The sequence below is a fragment of the Physcomitrium patens genome, chromosome 4 (assembly GCF_059467195.1).
Source record: "Physcomitrium patens ecotype Gransden chromosome 4, ASM5946719v1, whole genome shotgun sequence".
Taxonomy (NCBI): Eukaryota; Viridiplantae; Streptophyta; class Bryopsida; order Funariales; family Funariaceae; genus Physcomitrium; species Physcomitrium patens.
The window spans coordinates 10107301-10124754 of NC_143413.1; the positions used below are offsets into that span (position 1 = coordinate 10107301).

The 17454-nt window shown below is 40.7% G+C and overlaps 3 protein-coding genes across 4 annotated transcripts; 2 read left to right on the plus strand and 1 right to left on the minus strand.

Annotated features, from left to right (window-relative positions):
- The first annotated feature begins 1605 nt into the window (after positions 1 to 1605).
- Positions 1606 to 3905, plus strand: LOC112281951 (putative histone H2A variant 3). Its single transcript, XM_024519026.3, has 2 exons — positions 1606 to 2562; positions 3248 to 3905. Exons 1-2 carry the CDS (start codon positions 2425 to 2427, stop codon positions 3545 to 3547), a joined length of 438 nt encoding a protein of 145 aa, XP_024374794.1. The 5' UTR covers positions 1606 to 2424; the 3' UTR covers positions 3548 to 3905.
- A 3630-nt stretch (positions 3906 to 7535) lies between these two features.
- On the minus strand, positions 7536 to 14427 carry LOC112281474 (uncharacterized). The gene is made up of 14 exons (XM_024518036.3): positions 14265 to 14427; positions 13545 to 13634; positions 13160 to 13421; positions 12693 to 12794; positions 12390 to 12470; positions 12139 to 12248; positions 11741 to 11876; positions 11343 to 11441; positions 10690 to 11098; positions 10037 to 10344; positions 9673 to 9825; positions 9160 to 9357; positions 8500 to 8808; positions 7536 to 8036 (listed from the first exon to the last, which is right to left on the minus strand). The coding sequence occupies exons 1-14, from the start codon at positions 14270 to 14272 to the stop codon at positions 7944 to 7946; spliced, it is 2358 nt and encodes a 785-aa protein (XP_024373804.1). The 5' UTR covers positions 14273 to 14427; the 3' UTR covers positions 7536 to 7943.
- A 1042-nt stretch (positions 14428 to 15469) lies between these two features.
- LOC112281339 (putative small nuclear ribonucleoprotein F) lies at positions 15470 to 16858 on the plus strand. Of its 2 annotated transcripts, none has more exons than XM_024517741.3 (5): positions 15470 to 15570; positions 15804 to 15891; positions 16223 to 16260; positions 16369 to 16433; positions 16564 to 16858. In XM_024517741.3, the coding sequence occupies exons 1-5, from the start codon at positions 15565 to 15567 to the stop codon at positions 16628 to 16630; spliced, it is 264 nt and encodes an 87-aa protein (XP_024373509.1). In that variant the 5' UTR covers positions 15470 to 15564; the 3' UTR covers positions 16631 to 16858. The 2 variants fall into 2 exon arrangements, with proteins under 2 accessions (XP_024373509.1, XP_090105832.1); XM_090249706.1 differs by having other exon boundaries at positions 15808 to 15891.
- The last annotated feature ends 596 nt before the right edge of the window (positions 16859 to 17454 follow it).

The window sequence follows — 17454 nt, forward strand, 5'->3', positions numbered from 1 at the left end:
AAAGAATTTTTTTGTGCCTAATGGCACAAGCTTCTACTAGTTATATATCCATCTAATTGATGAGCTTTGCTCAGATTTGCAAATGTTCTGTGAGGTGAAAAATTATAAATTGCTTCATAGGGTTACAACATTTTGAAATTGAATCTTGCGAGTGAAATATGTTGTGTCTTTTAATTTCAATTTCATTTTTTTTTTTTTTGTTCCTTTTTGTCTATTTGTCTTTTTTAATTTAAATAAAACTGAGTTTCTAATTTTATTTGGTTTAAAAATAAATCACGAAGAGCTGATAATGATGATGAAATGATAACTGCAGAAATTAGAACTCTCTGTTATTCAGTGAAAAATATTTGTAAGATTATTTATATTTTTTTGCTCTTCCCATGTGAATAGCATGTTTGACGTCAAAAAAGATTTCTAACACACATCATTGGTTACATTTTTTACAAAATAGAATGTAATCTCTTTATACTATTGTGACTTTTATTCATTATATATTTCCCTATAGATCTCATAGATGAAGCTAGATATTCTATGGGTTACATGTAGTGGATTTTATTTGCTGTTTGAATCCCAAATATTGATCTTGGGAGAATTTGATGCTTTGCATGCCATTCAAAACATTTTTGAATGGAACTGTTTGTACTATTCAAATTTGTAGGGTTTTGAAATGAAAATAACTTGAGATGTAAGTCTTTTGCTATCAATAAATCAAGATTGTTCACAGACATTACAATAAAAATTGCGTTAGTATCTTCAAGATATGTTATATTCCTAGTTGTTATTTCCCAAAAATCAAAATTGCTTTAATTATTAAGTTTACATATACGGGTATCTTTTTTAAACATGAAACTATCATTATCATTAATAGTACCACATAAATGTTAACGATTTTCTCTACAGGTTTTTGAATTCTTATATAAACGTGGAATTTGTAAAAGAATAAGAACATGCAATCCAACTTGCAAATCATGATTACAGGTGCACTTAATCATTTGGAATTGTTGCCGAAGGTACGGTATTTTAAAAAAAAAAACTTTTACATGACCAAATTTTGTTGTCCAGTTAATTTATAATTAACAAACGATGCGAAAAAAATAAAAAATAAAAAAGAGCTTGTGAAAGGGAAAAATTACACATAAAAACGTTGGGGACCTTGGAAACAAGTAGCGTTCGCTCCTATAATTAATCACAAGACCAAGTTTTATTTACTATCAGTTCGGTTCTCAGGAGCCAACGCCATTTGGCACGGTTCTGGTTCTCTTTCAACGAGGACAAGCCAGAGCGGTGTGGAAAGGGACCAGTCCAACTCTGTTCGTCAAGGAATTCGTCATCTACCGTCCGTCGCTCAGCCATGATGACCTGGTAACTGGTTGATAACGATACCCTTTAACATAATACCCTGGAGATCATCGATTGAGATCCTTTATAGCAAGGGGGGTGGAGTGAAGTGAGGGAAAGAAAGTGAGAACTGCGGTGGCGGTCATTAACCAGGTGCTGGTAACTTTGTCACCACGTCAACGGGGTGGGAACCGGGGATACCCGTGCCCGGGGTATTGTGATGAGGACCAGCCAACAATAACACGCCGAAGCGAGACACTCGCCGAGGTTCTTTCTTTCCATAGCTGGCCAGGGCCCTCCTCGCTCTTCCTTCCCTCCCTTCCTCCCCTGCCTCGCATCCTGTTCCTTTCCGCTAACCCCCTCTTCACAGCAATCCCATCCCACCAGCGCCCTTTTCCATCCCTCCCCGCCCGCCGCATCATTTCTGTCACGCCTGTGACAATCATTTCCGCTGCCACGATTACGGTCCCGATTCCGCATCTTCCGACCAAGTTCATGTTCCGGTCTCCAACTCCCTGGGCTTGCTTTTCAAATTTGTGGAGCTGTGGCGGGTCCTTCGGTTTCTGCTCTCCTCTCGTTGGTTTGTGTGTGACGTTGTGGCGGGAAATTTCAATTCTCTTGGGAAGAGGAGTGGAGCAGTGCTATCAAGGCGTGTGTTGCTGTTCGGCCTGAAAGTGTTGCGGTGTTTGTAGTAGTTTCCGCTTACGTCGCCCGGTTTCGTGCTTGGTAAAGTTGGTATTCGTTTCGGTGGAGATCGTGTGAGGGAAGTTTCGCAGTGGAGTTTCGAGGGTAGTTTGTTGGAAGAGTGTTTTTTCCTTTGTTGCTGTTGCCGCTTACGTGGGAGTTCCCTTCATATTTGACGCCTCTCCGAGTTTGTTTTTGTTTTTTGTTTTTTTGTTTTTTTGTTTTTTTTTGTAACGAACGGGTGTCTGAGATTTGCGAGTTTCTAGAAGTTTCTTTATATTTGGGTAACTTGTCTGCAAAGTGAGTACTCAGCTGGGAAGTGCTCAGTTGGCGACAATCGTTTCGGTTGTTTAAGCTTTTGGTTATCATCTGAAAGAGTTTGCGAAAGAGAAGCGAGACATCATGGTGATGGGTGGTAACCAGTCGGGCAAGGGCGCTAAAGGGCTGCTTATGGGTAAAGCAGCTGCTTCTGCTGTTGTAGACGACAAGTCTAAGGATAAGAAGAAGCCTACTTCTCGATCATCTCGTGCTGGTCTTCAGGTTCGCTGAGTTAGCTTTCCCTTGGTTTGTACTTATTGTGTCTCCCACATGCATGTATTTTCATCTAGACTTTCCTTGGCATTGCTTTTAACTCCGATTATCTATGGCCTCCTTCTCTATTGCTCCACAACTCGTCTCATGTGTCTTCTACGGGGCTCGATGAAGTGTTGAGGTCCTGATTATGCTCTTTCTGTCCTTCCTACCTGCTCGCATCCTAGTCAACATCGGTACCTGCATTCTACGTATGCTAAAAATAGTTTAAGAGCCTTCTAGGCTGTCAGGTGGCTTTACGGAGAGTGAATTCGTCAAGTAGTAGTTCTGTGATGTATGTAGTTTAGGAGTCTCACTTGGAAGCTTCGATATAGGAGGGAGCAACAAGACAATAGGATAATCTACTTAGCAATGAGAACATACTGTATCAACTAAGAATTGCAGCCAGCATGTCAGGACCCAGCTGTGGGTTGAATTGAGTGGAGGTGTGCTCTCTAAATGCCCTGAAGTTGGACTTGCTTCACTGGAGCACTCAATTCAACCTTGGACAAATTGATACCGCAGCATTTTGAAAAAATGCACCCTGTGCAACCATGCTTTCTTCAGCGAGGGCATAGTTTTGTCAAATGCTCGCCGCCGTAGGACACGGGGACATGCTATTGATGATTGCTAACTTGTTTGGTGGTTTGGACAGTTCCCCGTAGGACGTATTCACAGGTTGCTTAAGTCAAGGGTGGCCGCGAATGGAAGAGTGGGTGCTACAGCCGCAGTGTACTCAGCAGCCATCTTAGAGTACCTCACTGCCGAGGTGTTGGAGCTGGCCGGAAACGCTAGTAAGGATCTGAAGGTGAAGCGTATTACTCCCCGTCATTTGCAGCTTGCCATCCGAGGAGATGAGGAGCTGGACACTCTTATCAAGGGAACCATTGCCGGAGGAGGAGTCATTCCCCACATTCACAAGTCATTAATCAACAAAACACCAAAGAAGGACTGAGTGTTGTAACTGCCGTATCATTTCTCAGGAGGAACCTATGTAGCAGTACGATTATGCTATTGCATCGAAGAGGAGATTGAATTTAATGGTTACATTCAAACTGTTTCTCTTCTTTGACATTCTTGACGAAGTTGCAGGCAGTCGAGGTGTTGGAATTCCTGTTTTTTAGTTGACTGCTTGTGTCTATGAGAAGATGGGATGTGTAGAGGGTTAGCCTGTTCTGTTCTGGACATTAGCTTCTCGATGTGTCTTTAGCTTTACAAATTTTTTTCTTAAATTTTAATTTTCTATTTTAATTTTTTCACTGAACGCTTTTCTTGTGCACTTCAGCTTTCAACGGCGCTTTATCTTTTGGTGATTCTCAGTTCTCTGCGAATGAGCATGTATACATGAATGTTAGTATTCACATCTTCATTTGCGTGGTTACGTTATTTTTTCTGTTAGATTTGTCTACATGTATGTTCATCCTGTGTTACCTATCAGAAGTGTCACAAAAGGGAGCCTGACTTTCTAAGTCTAACTAAGGTCCTCCGTGGACCTTTAACGTACGTACCCTCAGCGAGCAGAAGTGAATGTGCTTATTATCTATCCGCCCCGCGAAGCTTGAGCATGAAATTGGCCGGAGAGATCTCCTTTTTTGCCCACTGTTAGAACTAACTGTGCTCTTATTCAAATTTTTCTGTTCTTGTTACATACAAATGATCACTAGAGTTGATTTTTTAGATATTGTTACACCTGTGGAGACCACCACCCTCGAGTATGGTATTGACGTAGGTGACGCCACAAACTAACGATATTACGCTCTTATTCAGTTAGACCAAAAACGACGTAGTCATTCTGATCCGGAGAGAGAAAGTGGCAGTGACGAAAATCAGTATAAGACTCAATGTTGACCATGTTCCCAAGGTCTATCAGGCAGACCTCTGCGACGGAAACCAAGTCAAGTTGGAAGCTTGCAGGTTGTGTCGTGGTGGCCGTAAGTTGCTGTGAAAATAGCAGTCAGAACTGAATGCTTTCATGCTCTGGTATAAGAACTGGGTGTATTTGAAGATTTGAAGGTATTTAAGTTGCTGTACTAAGAGAGTACTTCCGAGATAGATAAGTTCTTAAGTTGCTATACTGAGGCTACTTACAAAATTGTCTGCTGGACAGCATCGTTTTATAAAAGCACTATGTCAACTGTATATGTCGTACTTTCAATTACTGTGTTTGTGAGTATAGTTTTGTCTTTATTGGAAATTTTTTAAATGACAAATTGATTATTTGTAAAATATGCATTTGAATTTAATGTGTGTTAAATGTCATTAGTAAACTTGAATTTCGTGGAATATTTTTTTGAGCTTAGGGTTTGTAAAAAAATATATTAATAGAAGGGATTATTTGAGAATAATTACATTTTTTGTTACAGTATTACTTCTGACTTTTTACACCATTTTACTTAGTTTTATTTTTTACACTTCTCTTCAATTTAAATCTTAACTAAGTGTAAAAATTCCAACACTATACTTTAATTCAATCTTTATGCCTAAATTTCTAATTTACTCCTTTACCATCCTAATATTTTATTATAACATATTTATTATTTTTGGTTTTAACCTAAAATGTGATGCAAATAAGCTTTATTTTATTTTTGTGACAAACCCTAAGCTCAAAAAAATGTTCCATGAAATTCAAGTTTACTAATGACATTTAACACACATTAAATTCAAATATATATTTTACAAATAATGAATTTGTCATTTAAAAAATTGCCAATAAAGACAAAACTATACTCACAAACATAGTGATGGAAAGCGTACGTCATATACAGTTGACATAGTGCTTTTACAAAACGATGCTGTCCAGCAGACAATTTATAGATACACTCAATATTAATATAATCATTTATATAAGTACAATTTTTTTAGAGGTTCTCAAGTATCATTGTCTAAGGAATATTTCTTTTCTCTATTGTTATTAACATTAATTAGACCAAGTTTGAGCTAAGATTCTTTATTATTTTGATAAAAGAATTGTGAAGATAAAAATTACATACCTAACAAAAAAGAGAAGACTCTACAAAAGAATTATATTTTAAAATTTTAGAAAACTTTAATTTAAAAAATAATAATTATGGTTAAAAATACATGAAACAAGATGCAATGGTGGATAAAAAATCCATTTGAAATCTTCACTCGTAAGATGTAAAAAAATCCCCACGGCCCATCTTCCCCATATGACCCCCCTCCCCGTTCCAAATATACATGAATGAATGGGGGACACTTCAAATGCTGCACCACAGCGACGCTCAGCGACACACGCCAGACTTGTGCTTCGCCTAGCTATCAATTCCGCCACGCCCCAACAAGGTTATTATCCGGGTATCCACTCGAGCTTGGCAGCTTCGGTCCTCAATCGTGTGTGACGCTGGTCTTCGACTCCGAGCATGCTTGCTTTGCTTTGCGTTGCTTTGCTGTGTGCGAGTGGGGATGGACAATCCAGTTGTTGCTGCATTGTCTGAGTGGTTGCTCCACTTTCCTGCGTCTTTCATGAGGAGTTGTGGTACATGGAATTGCAGGGAGCCGTCAGCGGAGGAGAGGCGGAAGTGGAGGGATGACGGAGACGATGGGAGTAGGTTTTTCGATGCGAATTCGGGAGTATGGGGGCGATACCCCTCCGTCGCTCGCTACAACCCTCCGGCCGCTACTCTGCCTCTGCCTTTCAAGTATTATGGTCAACCTTTCTACAAAGGCTTTTCCTGGGAGAGGAAAGTGTGATCACCAGACGGGTTTATTTGTTTGGATATGATCGAAGTTTACTGACATTGTGTTGACGAACTGTCATGCGAGTGAGATAACTGCTTATGGTTGGTTTGGTTTGCACAGCCGATGTGGTACTTATGCTGCTGCGTCGTGATTTATTCGTGCATGAGAATTTTTGTATCCCGTGTGAAGGCTTTGGGTTATACGCCATTGCTGTACACGAATTGAGATATCGTCGAGTTCGCGATTTGATGTTGTATGCTGTTTTGGTATCCTTTTTGAATGCATTCCACCTTAAAGGTCTATGGCATCCGGTTGAATTTACCCTCTATGAGACGCGAAGGTGTCACACCCCCTCTCCCTTGTACAAGTTTTGCAGAAGACGCCGAAGTTCTAGAATTATTTACCAGAAGGATTTGTATCCATCATGTGATTTTGATTGGAGTTGTTGGTCGAGGTTTTGTGCCTTGTGAAAGAGAAAAGTTCCGACAGAAGTTGATTATCTTAGCGGAGGCATCCTCATCAAGTGTGCGTGGAATACTTTTGGTTAAGAGATATCGCACAACTGCTCAGGTGGAAATTTCAAACAGCAAACTTCGTTGTGGGATAAGCTGTTGAATTCAATCCATGTAATTTAGTAAGAATTTTGATGCTCCTGCATTCAGCAGATTTAGATCTCTTCACGCACTTGTGTTTTTCTCAATATTTGTGCTTTGGTTTTGCATTGCTTTCACTTCCCCTCCTGATGGGTAACGTTTTATGAGGAACGATTAAAACTACAATATGTTTGCCTCCACCTATTCAGAAAATTGTGATTCTATGAAAGAGTTCAGTTTATTCGTTTTCTAGTGTCTAATATGGGTATTTTTCATGGTGTGTATTCCACGTTCTGTCAATATTTGCAATTGTAAGAATATTCACAGTTGGTTACAAACAGATGAGTTGTGTTCTGTAGTTGAAAGGTGTGAGACTTTTACGCATTAGGACTCGATTCAAGTTCTCATTAATAATTTTTTCTACGTTCCCATCATATGAGTTATCCTTTACAGCATGTATAACGGAAAATCTATTTGCAGATCCAAAATTCTTGATTTACATATTCACAGAGGAACTTCATTTCAAAGCCAACCGATTTGTAGCTAGTAATCAAGAATCTAATCAGATTGGTTCTACTTTACGACCACTTTTGAACCCCTCCACAACTGTTACAAAAATTGTTCTAATATCATGTAATTGACACGTCTTCGTAAGTAGAACAACCCTTCCAAGCTATGGGTTGGGTCATAGCAATATTTCAATACTGTAATTTCATGGATCTCAACAGAAAGCAAAAAAGCCATCATGTTATATCCTGAACTCAGAGCAGAAATGCGGAGTGTACTGTACTGCCGACAGTCTGAAATACTAAATGAAGTGTCTAGGTTTGAACTGTTACAGCACCGGTGTCAACCCAGTTTAATAAACGTGGACGAGAATAGGATCACGGACGAAGATCACGTCAAGTACACCACACCTCTTTGAAGGCCTTGGTCATAGGATTACATACATTTTTACTGACAATAATGTGCAAAGAGCCAAATGCTTGTCCACCAAGATTAAAAAAAGCACACTGCCAACGACAATGTTGTTAGACTATTGACTATACAACGTGCAAGTTATGACACTATATGTTGAATGACGTTTTCCACGCTTCCATCATACTGCATAAGCAACCGGATGGCATCTCCTCTCGACAAGGCCAGAAATTCCTGCGCAGACAATAGATGATAGGACAAATATGTGAAAAAGCTTGCACTGAATCTAGTATTTGAAGCTCCCAGGCAATTTCGCTAGGAAACTTGTCGGTAGTCCCAAATTTTTCTGGAACTGCTAAAATACAAGAGAAAACCAATGATAGTTTCGAACTCCGAAGTTGCATTGTCCAAACTTAAGAATCAGAGCACTCATGAGAACAAGAAAAGCCTTGGCCAGTGCTTCAAAAGCATCAATTACCCCAAAAAACTGAGAGTTGAAAGACAAATAGCAGGTTTAGGGTTTATCTGAAACGCTCAGACCTTGTAAAAGACAAAAATGACTATAATGCCACTTTTATCAAAAACACATTAATATCGAAGGATTCGTAGACAAACGAACTCCTATTCCAAATTAGTCATTTCTGCACACTATGTTGCGCATAAACATCGAACAGAAAAACCATGACAAGCAATTTACCATTAATGTCAGTACGGAAGCGTCATCAAAGAGAGGTCGATCCCTCAGCGCGTCAGAAAGTTGGCTCCCGCTCATTTCAGATGTCGACATACACGAACCTGATTCCCCAACCGTTTTCAAGTCCTTTGTGGTGCATTCTAAGGTTTCTGCCGCTGCCTCAGGTTCCTTGAGCGTGTTAAGGTTGAGGAAATCGGCAAAGCGATCAGGACACATTTGAAGTTTACACCATTGAGTATGAGTGTAAAGGGAGGCTCTCATGACCTTCATCAACTGTGGTTCTGCAATACCCAAACTTGCCCCCAGGGCCACCTGTAGCAAAAAGTCGGACCCTTTTAGACTTCCGATGTATACAAGAAAATCCAATTAAATTGGTCGATGCTGGTAGCTTCGCATAGTAATTCAAAATTTTAAATTGTGATCAAACCAACTCATATAATATATAAAAACGAGCAAAGGAAAGGGCACCACCTACGCTAGGCATAAACACTAACCAAATTTTATGTATTCAATGCTCCCAAAGATCCTAACCTGCACTTTTGCACCAATTCTACTTTGATTCGCGTCGTTTAAACGGCGAACATGGTCAAGAGACACAGCACGTGCTAAGACCGAGTGGAAGTTAGGTCAAGGTCTGAACCAGATTGTGAACTGGTGAAGTACCTGGAGCGCAGCTGCCAACACAGATGGGGGAGTTGGCTTAAGGGGAGGTTCGCTGCTGGGGCGTGCAAGAGCAAGAAGTGTCTCCTTGAGTGGCTTAAGAAGGTCAGGAAACCTTGCAGCGAGAGGACCTAAATCAGCTCGAGCAACACTCAATGCTCCAAAGAGGTCTCCACCTTCAATCAGCTTGAGGAACTCGACCTAAGTTGACAAGACATCGTGGTAAGCAGCTCAGAAAAGTTAGATAACACGAAATGATTACTTAAATAATAGGAAGATCGCAATTATCGCAACATAAAATCTAAAAGAATTCTGTACCAGGGATATGTACCATCATCAGCATACAAAATTAACCAACGCAAACCATTATGGCGACTTGTTTAAAAATAATATGAAAGTCGATGGTTGGGCTTTAATACACGCCACATGTACTTGTCATCATCTTCAAACTCAATCCGTGAAATATAGATTTTGACATATATCCCAACAATTAATCAGAAGGAGAAATAACTGTACCTGCTTGAGCTGAAAAAGGATTTGTGGATTATGCTCAAAAAAGTTGGGGTTCAATTTGCACGTTTCCAATATTACTCTGTTGGTTTTGCCCTCGCTCGCCAATTGCCGTATTTCTAATGCCCTTGCATACATCTCAAAGGCATCCACGTGTTCCTAAAAAATGCAAAACTCTTGTGATTACCTTATCTTTCATTTATATGAAAAGTATTCCGGATTGTAAAAGAACCCCACAGCTTGTACAAGACCTTTTTGGGGTTTTTTATCCAATCAGTTCAGCATTCAATTCAAATTTACACAAAAAGTATGAAACTGCTTCGCATACATTAAAAAGAACATCGAGGTCAATGTTGATGAATCAAAATACCATCTTCGTATCCGTAAGAAAAGCACATCGTGATGTATCACTTGCTTCTAGACCGTTCTTGAGATTATTTAGGTCTGAGGAAGAGTTCCATAAACCTTCAGCATACTCTCTAACCGCCATGAATTGTTTCCTTCCCTGCCATCTGCGGCGTCTACAATCGACTTTGCTTCCCTCAGAAAGCAAATATGCTGAACGACAACCATTAACACCCAGGTGGGTGGATCCGCTTGTACTACAGATACCAGAATCCCGAATCTCCTCAGGTGCTGTCATACTGCAAGATCCTTGAGAGAAAGATTCTGCGGCCACTGTCATACAGTGAACCAGGTGTTGGCAAGAAGCAGTGTAACACACAGAAAGAGTATCTAGCAGCTAACATAACAGTGAAAGTCTTAAATGTCCATCGAACAATTGCAATGCACATATTTGGTAGCAAAAAATGTTCTCACATGAATCTGAAAGCCTACAAGTAAGAAGTATTTTCTTCGTCCTCCTAATTCCGCTTCATTAAAATATACATAGGAGGTAACACAACATTTCTATAACAGGCACATCGATGATAGTTTGCTTACTAATTATCTCTAGGAGGAAATTCAAGTCAAATCAATTCAGATCGAAGCAAGTATTATTATTTTCATACATGATCTTCATACCTTCGGTGACTGACATAGCAGGTTCCTCCATATTCACGTCATTTGGCAAGTCTTCCAATCCTTCCGGCGAAGAGTAGTCCATGTTTTCTCGTAATGCAGTCAGAACACTTAAATCCTCCAATGCCGTATCTGGCTGATGATTTGAGGCAGCATTGTCACCAACGCCGGCAGGTACTTGTTCTCCATTTTGCCACGTATCTGTTGGTGTGGGCTGAGAAATCGACCCTCTGGCTCCAATAGCTTTGAATCCATTGCCAACATCAGCCGCAAGGACATCACTTAGCTGCATTGCTACCGCACTACTTGGACCGCCCTTCGCGCATCCTTTAACCAGCCCTCTGTACATGCAATACTCACGAACAAGCTCATCCATTGCAGCAACATTCACCCTAAAGCGGCTCAACTCGTTCTGCGATGCACGAGGACAACGGTAAAGATAGTAAATCTGATAGTTACGCTTTACCGTCTCAAAGAAAGATCCAGTCGAACCCCCGATCTATAATATTTTGACACCAAGCAGCAATTTGATTTCTTTTGCCAATAAAGTGAGTTTCTGAGAAATGTATGAGAATAGCGGCAGCCACAAGTAACACCACAAAGTAACTAAAAAATACTGCTATACACTTAAATGATTGCACTTGTGCACTACGAACCTTAAAAGCAGCTGAAAGATCACCCCCAGTGAAACGCAGACTATCCACTGCTCCCTGCCTAGATATCTCCACCGCTTGCGCTAAGTCTTGAACATCACTCTGCCGTTTCATAACCAAATTTTTTCAGTAATTGTGGATCCAACATGACAGCACTCGAATCTCTGGTTCACGTGCAACCGCCTTGAAAGTTGTCTGTCTTCACTCTTACACAAGAATTTGTTTTTCAAAAGACCATAGCTTGCCCTCCACTAATTAACTTAATTATATGAAACCATTATTAACTTAAAGCTATCACATTTTTCTGAACTTAGTTGGACCTCTCCAGAAAAGAAAGAAAATACCTCTCCGTAAAGACCTGACACCGAGAAAAGATCGACCTCAATGACTTAGCTTAATACCTCACTGAACTTTGGAGCTTCCAACAAGCGTTCCTGAGGCGTGGCGGGAGGATCACGGTCTTTGGAGAGCAAATTGGAGCAGATGTGGAGGATTGGAGAGGCCAAAGCTTGTCGTTGACAGAAATTATCATGAATACTACAGTTAATGCCAAAACCTAAAGCTGGTTAGCTCCCAATCGTCAGCAGTGTTAGCATCGTTCAACTTTAGTGTTCTTACTATTTAAAGACTTAAAAACACTGAAAATCAACCACAAAACAAACAGCCTGATGAGAACCAGACATTTTCATTACATAAAAAATTACTGTCAGAACAATCAACTCAAGTGTAAGGCTACACCCATTGTAGGATCACCAGCCCCAACGAAGACCAACATCGAGGCTTTTCAATATTCACACACCTGATCAAGTAGCGGACAATCGATGAGAGTAATGGATCGTATGCCTGCAATTGAGCTGTGAGAGTGGACGACACCGTTGCAGCCAGCTCAGTCCTCCTGACTTCGGACCACTACTACACAGCGCATCATCCCAACAAGCGTTTCTTTTTAGAGATGATCAGGTGACGTCACCGAAAAGTAAATCACAGTGAGCCACCCGCATTCATGACCGAGTCTGAATTCTGTTTCTGAATGAAATATAACAGCAATACCTCTTCAGCAATGGGTGAACTCTCATCATCTTTATCATACATAAGCGCTAAAAGGACACGCTTGAATTCGTCGTATGCCTCCTGCACACCAATGCCAAAATCAGTTTTACAGGTTTTTACAAATTTCCAAACTACAGAGATACAAGACAATGCATTACGATCATAGAAATATCATCAAATCTACAAGTACACGTATAAAATTTACCAATAAAATGTTGAAGACCTCCAAAGAGTTACGAAGTGCGATGGCATATGACAAAGACCATGTTAACAACTAAGGTGCAACCTGAGAAAAGAACGTACAGGATAAGCATCCAAAGCGCATGGGCCTAGGTGAGTGCGTGAGCACTCGATGGCTTTCATGTGAGCATTTGGGCCTCCAGCTCGCAACAACTCTATAAAATTCTGCATAAAACCCACGAACAACCAGAAAACCACTCTGAAATCATTAATTAAATACATGAAACAGTCACCCAAGAAGCACACTCATGGTGTACAAGAATCTTTACTAAAGACGCCAAAACCAGAAAAGGAAAAACTAAAAATACTGAAGGTAAGGATCTGTAGAGATCTGATGCATTGATTATTATCCTAGAAATGACCCTGCTCCCTCCGTACACATGACATCGCGTGAATTGAACTTGTTTCGCGAAGGAAATCATTGCCACATTACAACACAATTCAAATTACTCAAGTCATTCCCTCGCAATGAACTAATGACCAACACAAAGTAATTTGCAAGTAACAGCGGTGCGGCAAAGAGTAGAGACCTGCTTATAGAGTCGAAAGAGAAGGCGTGGATCTTCTAAAACTATCTGAGCATGTTGCTGCAACAGATGCAGGGATTCGGTGATGTGCCCTGCTTCAATAAGTAAGCGTACGATGGAAATTATTTCACGCGGATTATTCAAATTGGGATCATATGGCCTGCCACCCCCTGAATCCTCGAGCAGCTGCTCTTGATCTACGTAGTCCAGAACCAAAGCGTCCAGCGCACCCCAATTGACAGCTTGTGTTTCCATCAAATCCGATCTGAGCCAAAGCGCCAAAGGTACGAAGTTAATGGACGCGCTTAGAAACTCCCATGTGCAACTCATTATTGCATCAGTAGCCCAATTGTAGCAGCAAAAACTACACGGACTATGTCAAACTTACCTTCTACCAAAGGTAATTGTTGCTGAAGAGGTATAACAGACGAGTATGCAATGCAAAAAGAAAGTGTAACTTAGACAACGCAAGGCGTCTCTGCAAGAAAGTAGCTCATCATACGACTATGGTTCAGAATTATGTATATCGGTAGAACAAGTTGGCACGAACGCCTAATATCTGAACCGGGCCTACAATTTTATTTCGTGTTGATCAAAACGAAGTGACTAAACTGCCTCGAGAGGTGAGAAGAAATTGTGTTAAAAAGAAAAAAGAAAAAAAATAGAAGTCCTGACACTTGGTGAATTCGTAGAATCATCCAGCTTTGACTCTCTTCTATATCATAAACAATATCCTAAGACCTCAGTCGTCATTCAACAATGGGTATTAACTATTCGCTGAGAAATATTCCTCTGTCCTGCAACAAGTATCCATAGTACCATTCCTCGATTCCCATACGACGCATGATCTGATATCGAATCAATTATCATCGTGGGCGTGTAATATCACGAGCACACTCACCCTAAGACGTAGATTGCGTAATCAGTGACAGTTTCGATCAAGGAAGAAACAATATCACCCCACTAATTACTAAGGTCCCCAAGAATTATGACACGAGATCACCCAGCAGTAACGTTATGCCACCATCCAAGTCCAAAACCTATTTAATAAAAAAACTCATGCATAGTATCCGCACACAGAAACACCCAGTAGTGGCAACGAGCATACCGACCCATATACGCCCTAAATTTCAACACCCAGCAGCTAGTAGTTGTAAGCCACGACTGCTCTTCAAAGAAATCCAGAACAACGCCCCTCCGTCCACTTCCTCTCCCTCCAGCCCCCAAACCCCCCGAGCCCTCCACCAATTCCCCTCCCAAATTCGCACAAAGTCCTTCCAAAACCCCAATTCGTCAACACCCTCCAAAACCTCGGCGATCCCCCACAACAGTCTAAATCCTCCCACAAAAAAAGCATAAAAGAAACCCAAAAAACGACACTCTACGCACCTTGAGTTCAACGAATTTGCGCAATTGTCCAAACTAGGTGAGAATTTGAAATGGTCCGGCAGAATTAGCAACGAAGCATGAAAGACGAACAGAGGTGGTGTAAAATGGGATCTAGATGCGGTAATTGCAAGTGACGCTCATCGCTGCGTTCCGAGAGTAGCCCGATTGACGACCAGCGAAAAGATTTCGTCGCCGATCACGATGAGAAAGAACACACTGAGGCAGGCAAGCGAGCGAGCAAGCAGGATTAGAAGGAGGACGAGGAGGCGTCGTGGTGAGTAGGGTAACAAGAACAACACAGACAAACGGACGTGTTTTCGCAGACCTAACGAGATCTCCTGGCCCCCTCTCTTGAAAAGGTTGAAGAAGACCCTATGCCCGCGCATTCATGGAATCATCCATGATATTCCCACATTCGTCCATCTCGATACATCGATCTTTATTCGGGAGTTCTGTTTATACTTAAAAATAAGCCTTGTTTCAAGTACGTTTTATATAAACTAAAATATTCTACATACATAAATATAAAATTAACTTAATTAAAAAAGAAAATATAGATATTAATTTATACCAAAATGATACATACATAGGTATGATAGAAAAAACGAATTTTAAACAAGAAAAGACAAAAAAATAAAAAAAAAGGAACAAAAAAAAGGAAAAGCTTAATAAACAAGTTCACATGAATGCCCAGTAGAGCTAGGAAGAACCAATTCCGCGCTCAACCTCTGCTGGTTTCTCCAAGAACATGCCCAGAAGTTGTGTTGTTTTGATACCTTGTGTTGAATCCCGGGTATCAATTCAGGATATCTAAAATTCATCCAATCAGATGGATGATGTCATGATGAATGTAACTCTCTTCCTGGAGGAGGCACGAAAGATAATAACGACATGCGAGTTCTTTTTCTTCTTATTCTTCTCCTCTAAATTCGAGGTGCTGCTGTTCCAGTCACTGCACGTCGTCGTCGTCTCCAACTTCAATTTCACTGACGCTGATCTCTCTCATTCTGTCTCCCGTCATGGCGGTACGTTACTTCTTCGTGCCACTTCTCTCTTCCTCTCTCCTTTAATTTCTCGTTTATTTTTGTAAAATATTTGTTCTGCTGTGTACATATTTACTCCTATGGTTTGTGCATCGTGTTTATAAATTATTTTTTCTGATTGTGTTTTCTGGAGTGAAGTGAATGAGTTTCTTAAGGTGTATTGATTAGCTTTGAGGTGTTTTGAAATTTAATTCGCGTGTAAATGAGCCTTGTAGACAGTGCCTGTGAATCCGAAGCCCTTTCTGAACGACTTGACTGGGAAGCCGGTCATTGTGAAACTCAAGTGGGGCATGGAGTACAAAGGTGCTCTGCTTTGTTCCTGTCTCTCCTGTTCTAACTGTCTGGGTTGTACAGCTGTTGTCGCTGTGATGCCGCAAGCTGTTCTTTCTATTCATACCCTTCCTCGATCTTCTCAAGGCGTCACTAAACCCTAATTTGTATGAAGTAGGGTTTTGGTTTTCATATGGGTTTTGTTCCATTAGAGGAGCAATTATTTAGTGTTCTTAGAGGATTGGTCATCTTAACGTACATATTCATTGTTTGATATAAATGTGCTCCAACGGTTAGATTTAGGGTACAAAATAAGATGTGAAACCTCATTGTGGCAGTTGGTTTTATGGTGTTATGGGTGCAGGTTATCTGGTATCAGTTGATTCTTACATGAACCTGCAGGTTAGTATCAATTACGAAACCTAGTTTATCAAGTTCAAAATCAAAGTAATATAGAATGATAATGGGCTTGTGGAAGGCCTAACCTCAGTTGTCATCCGTGGTGAACAGTTAGCAAGCACGGAGGAGTTTGTGGATGGGGCATTTACTGGCAATCTGGGAGAGGTCCTCATCAGGTCCGTCTCTTATATCCAAACATCCTAAAGAGCTTCTTTCAGCTGTTGTTTAACTGGACAATGTCTAGTCCTTCCAGAATTTATACGCCGAAGACATCTCTCTGAACAAATGTGTTTTTTTCACATGTAGATGCAACAATGTCATGTACCTGAGAGGCGTTCCTGAAGACGAAGATGCTGCTGAAGATGACGAGTGATCATTTTCGGTAACTCCTCGGTTGATGTATGATATGCGCTGGTGGACGGGTCTGTTCCCTTGAGCTCAAGAGGGAGTTTTTTGTTTTCGTTTTTATTTTTCAACATTTGTTTTTACATTTTCTACTTACACTCCCTTCACCGAATGGCCTAGCTTTTGTTGTTGGGCACGATACAATAGCCACTGTTGATGACTTTATTGTTACGAAGTGCATGGTGAGCTTTATGCATTCCGTCTCGAATCAAATGTTGTGATTATGCGTTTGTGATCTCAGGTGATTTGATGTTTCTTTTCGCTAAGATTTATCAATCTCAAATTTTAGGGTAATTTTCGTGTTCGGAATGTACTATCGACGAAACCTCCTCGTCAAGGTCCAGAATTTCTGATGTGTTAGGTATTTACATTTTTAGGTTGCTGTGGAAATTTGGGCTGCTCACCACCCTCGAGGTTTTCAAAGACGAATTTTGTTAAAACGTCCTAATTCATTTTGTGATGGCAACTACATGGGATTTTAAATGATGCTTTTTACTGACAACTCTTTTGAAGCATCAATTTATGGTCCAGAGGATCGAACTCTCAATCCGTAATAGCACGGTCCGATATCACTAATTGGATTCGTATCCGGTTTCGGATGTGTCGTATTGAACAGAATTACTGCGTAGACCATTCTCCCATCCTATTTCATCCTCTAGAAATGATATTACTCTGCCTCGGATACACGAGGTCTGTGACCAATGCAAGCAGAATAATGTGATGCATTTCTTTGAAGTAAGCGAATGTTGGTGAAGTCCTCGAGTCTCTACGCTGGGGCCATTTCGCATCTAG

Excerpts from the sequence above, each read along its gene's own strand:
- LOC112281951 (XM_024519026.3), top strand. The coding sequence starts at position 2,425 with ATGGTGATGGGTGGTAACCAGTCGGGCAAGGGCGCTAAAGGGCTGCTT. Across the intron at positions 2,563-3,247 it reads CATCTCGTGCTGGTCTTCAG|TTCCCCGTAGGACGTATTCA; the intron begins GTTCGCTGAGTT and ends TGGTTTGGACAG.
- LOC112281474 (XM_024518036.3), bottom strand. Across the intron at positions 13,422-13,544 it reads ACAATTACCTTTGGTAGAAG|ATCGGATTTGATGGAAACAC; the intron begins GTAAGTTTGACA and ends GCTTTGGCTCAG. Across the intron at positions 11,877-12,138 it reads ATTGTCCGCTACTTGATCAG|TATTCATGATAATTTCTGTC; the intron begins GTGTGTGAATAT and ends CATTAACTGTAG.
- LOC112281339 (XM_024517741.3), top strand. Across the intron at positions 15,892-16,222 it reads GTGGGGCATGGAGTACAAAG|GTTATCTGGTATCAGTTGAT; the intron begins GTGCTCTGCTTT and ends TTATGGGTGCAG. Across the intron at positions 16,434-16,563 it reads CTGGGAGAGGTCCTCATCAG|ATGCAACAATGTCATGTACC; the intron begins GTCCGTCTCTTA and ends TTTCACATGTAG.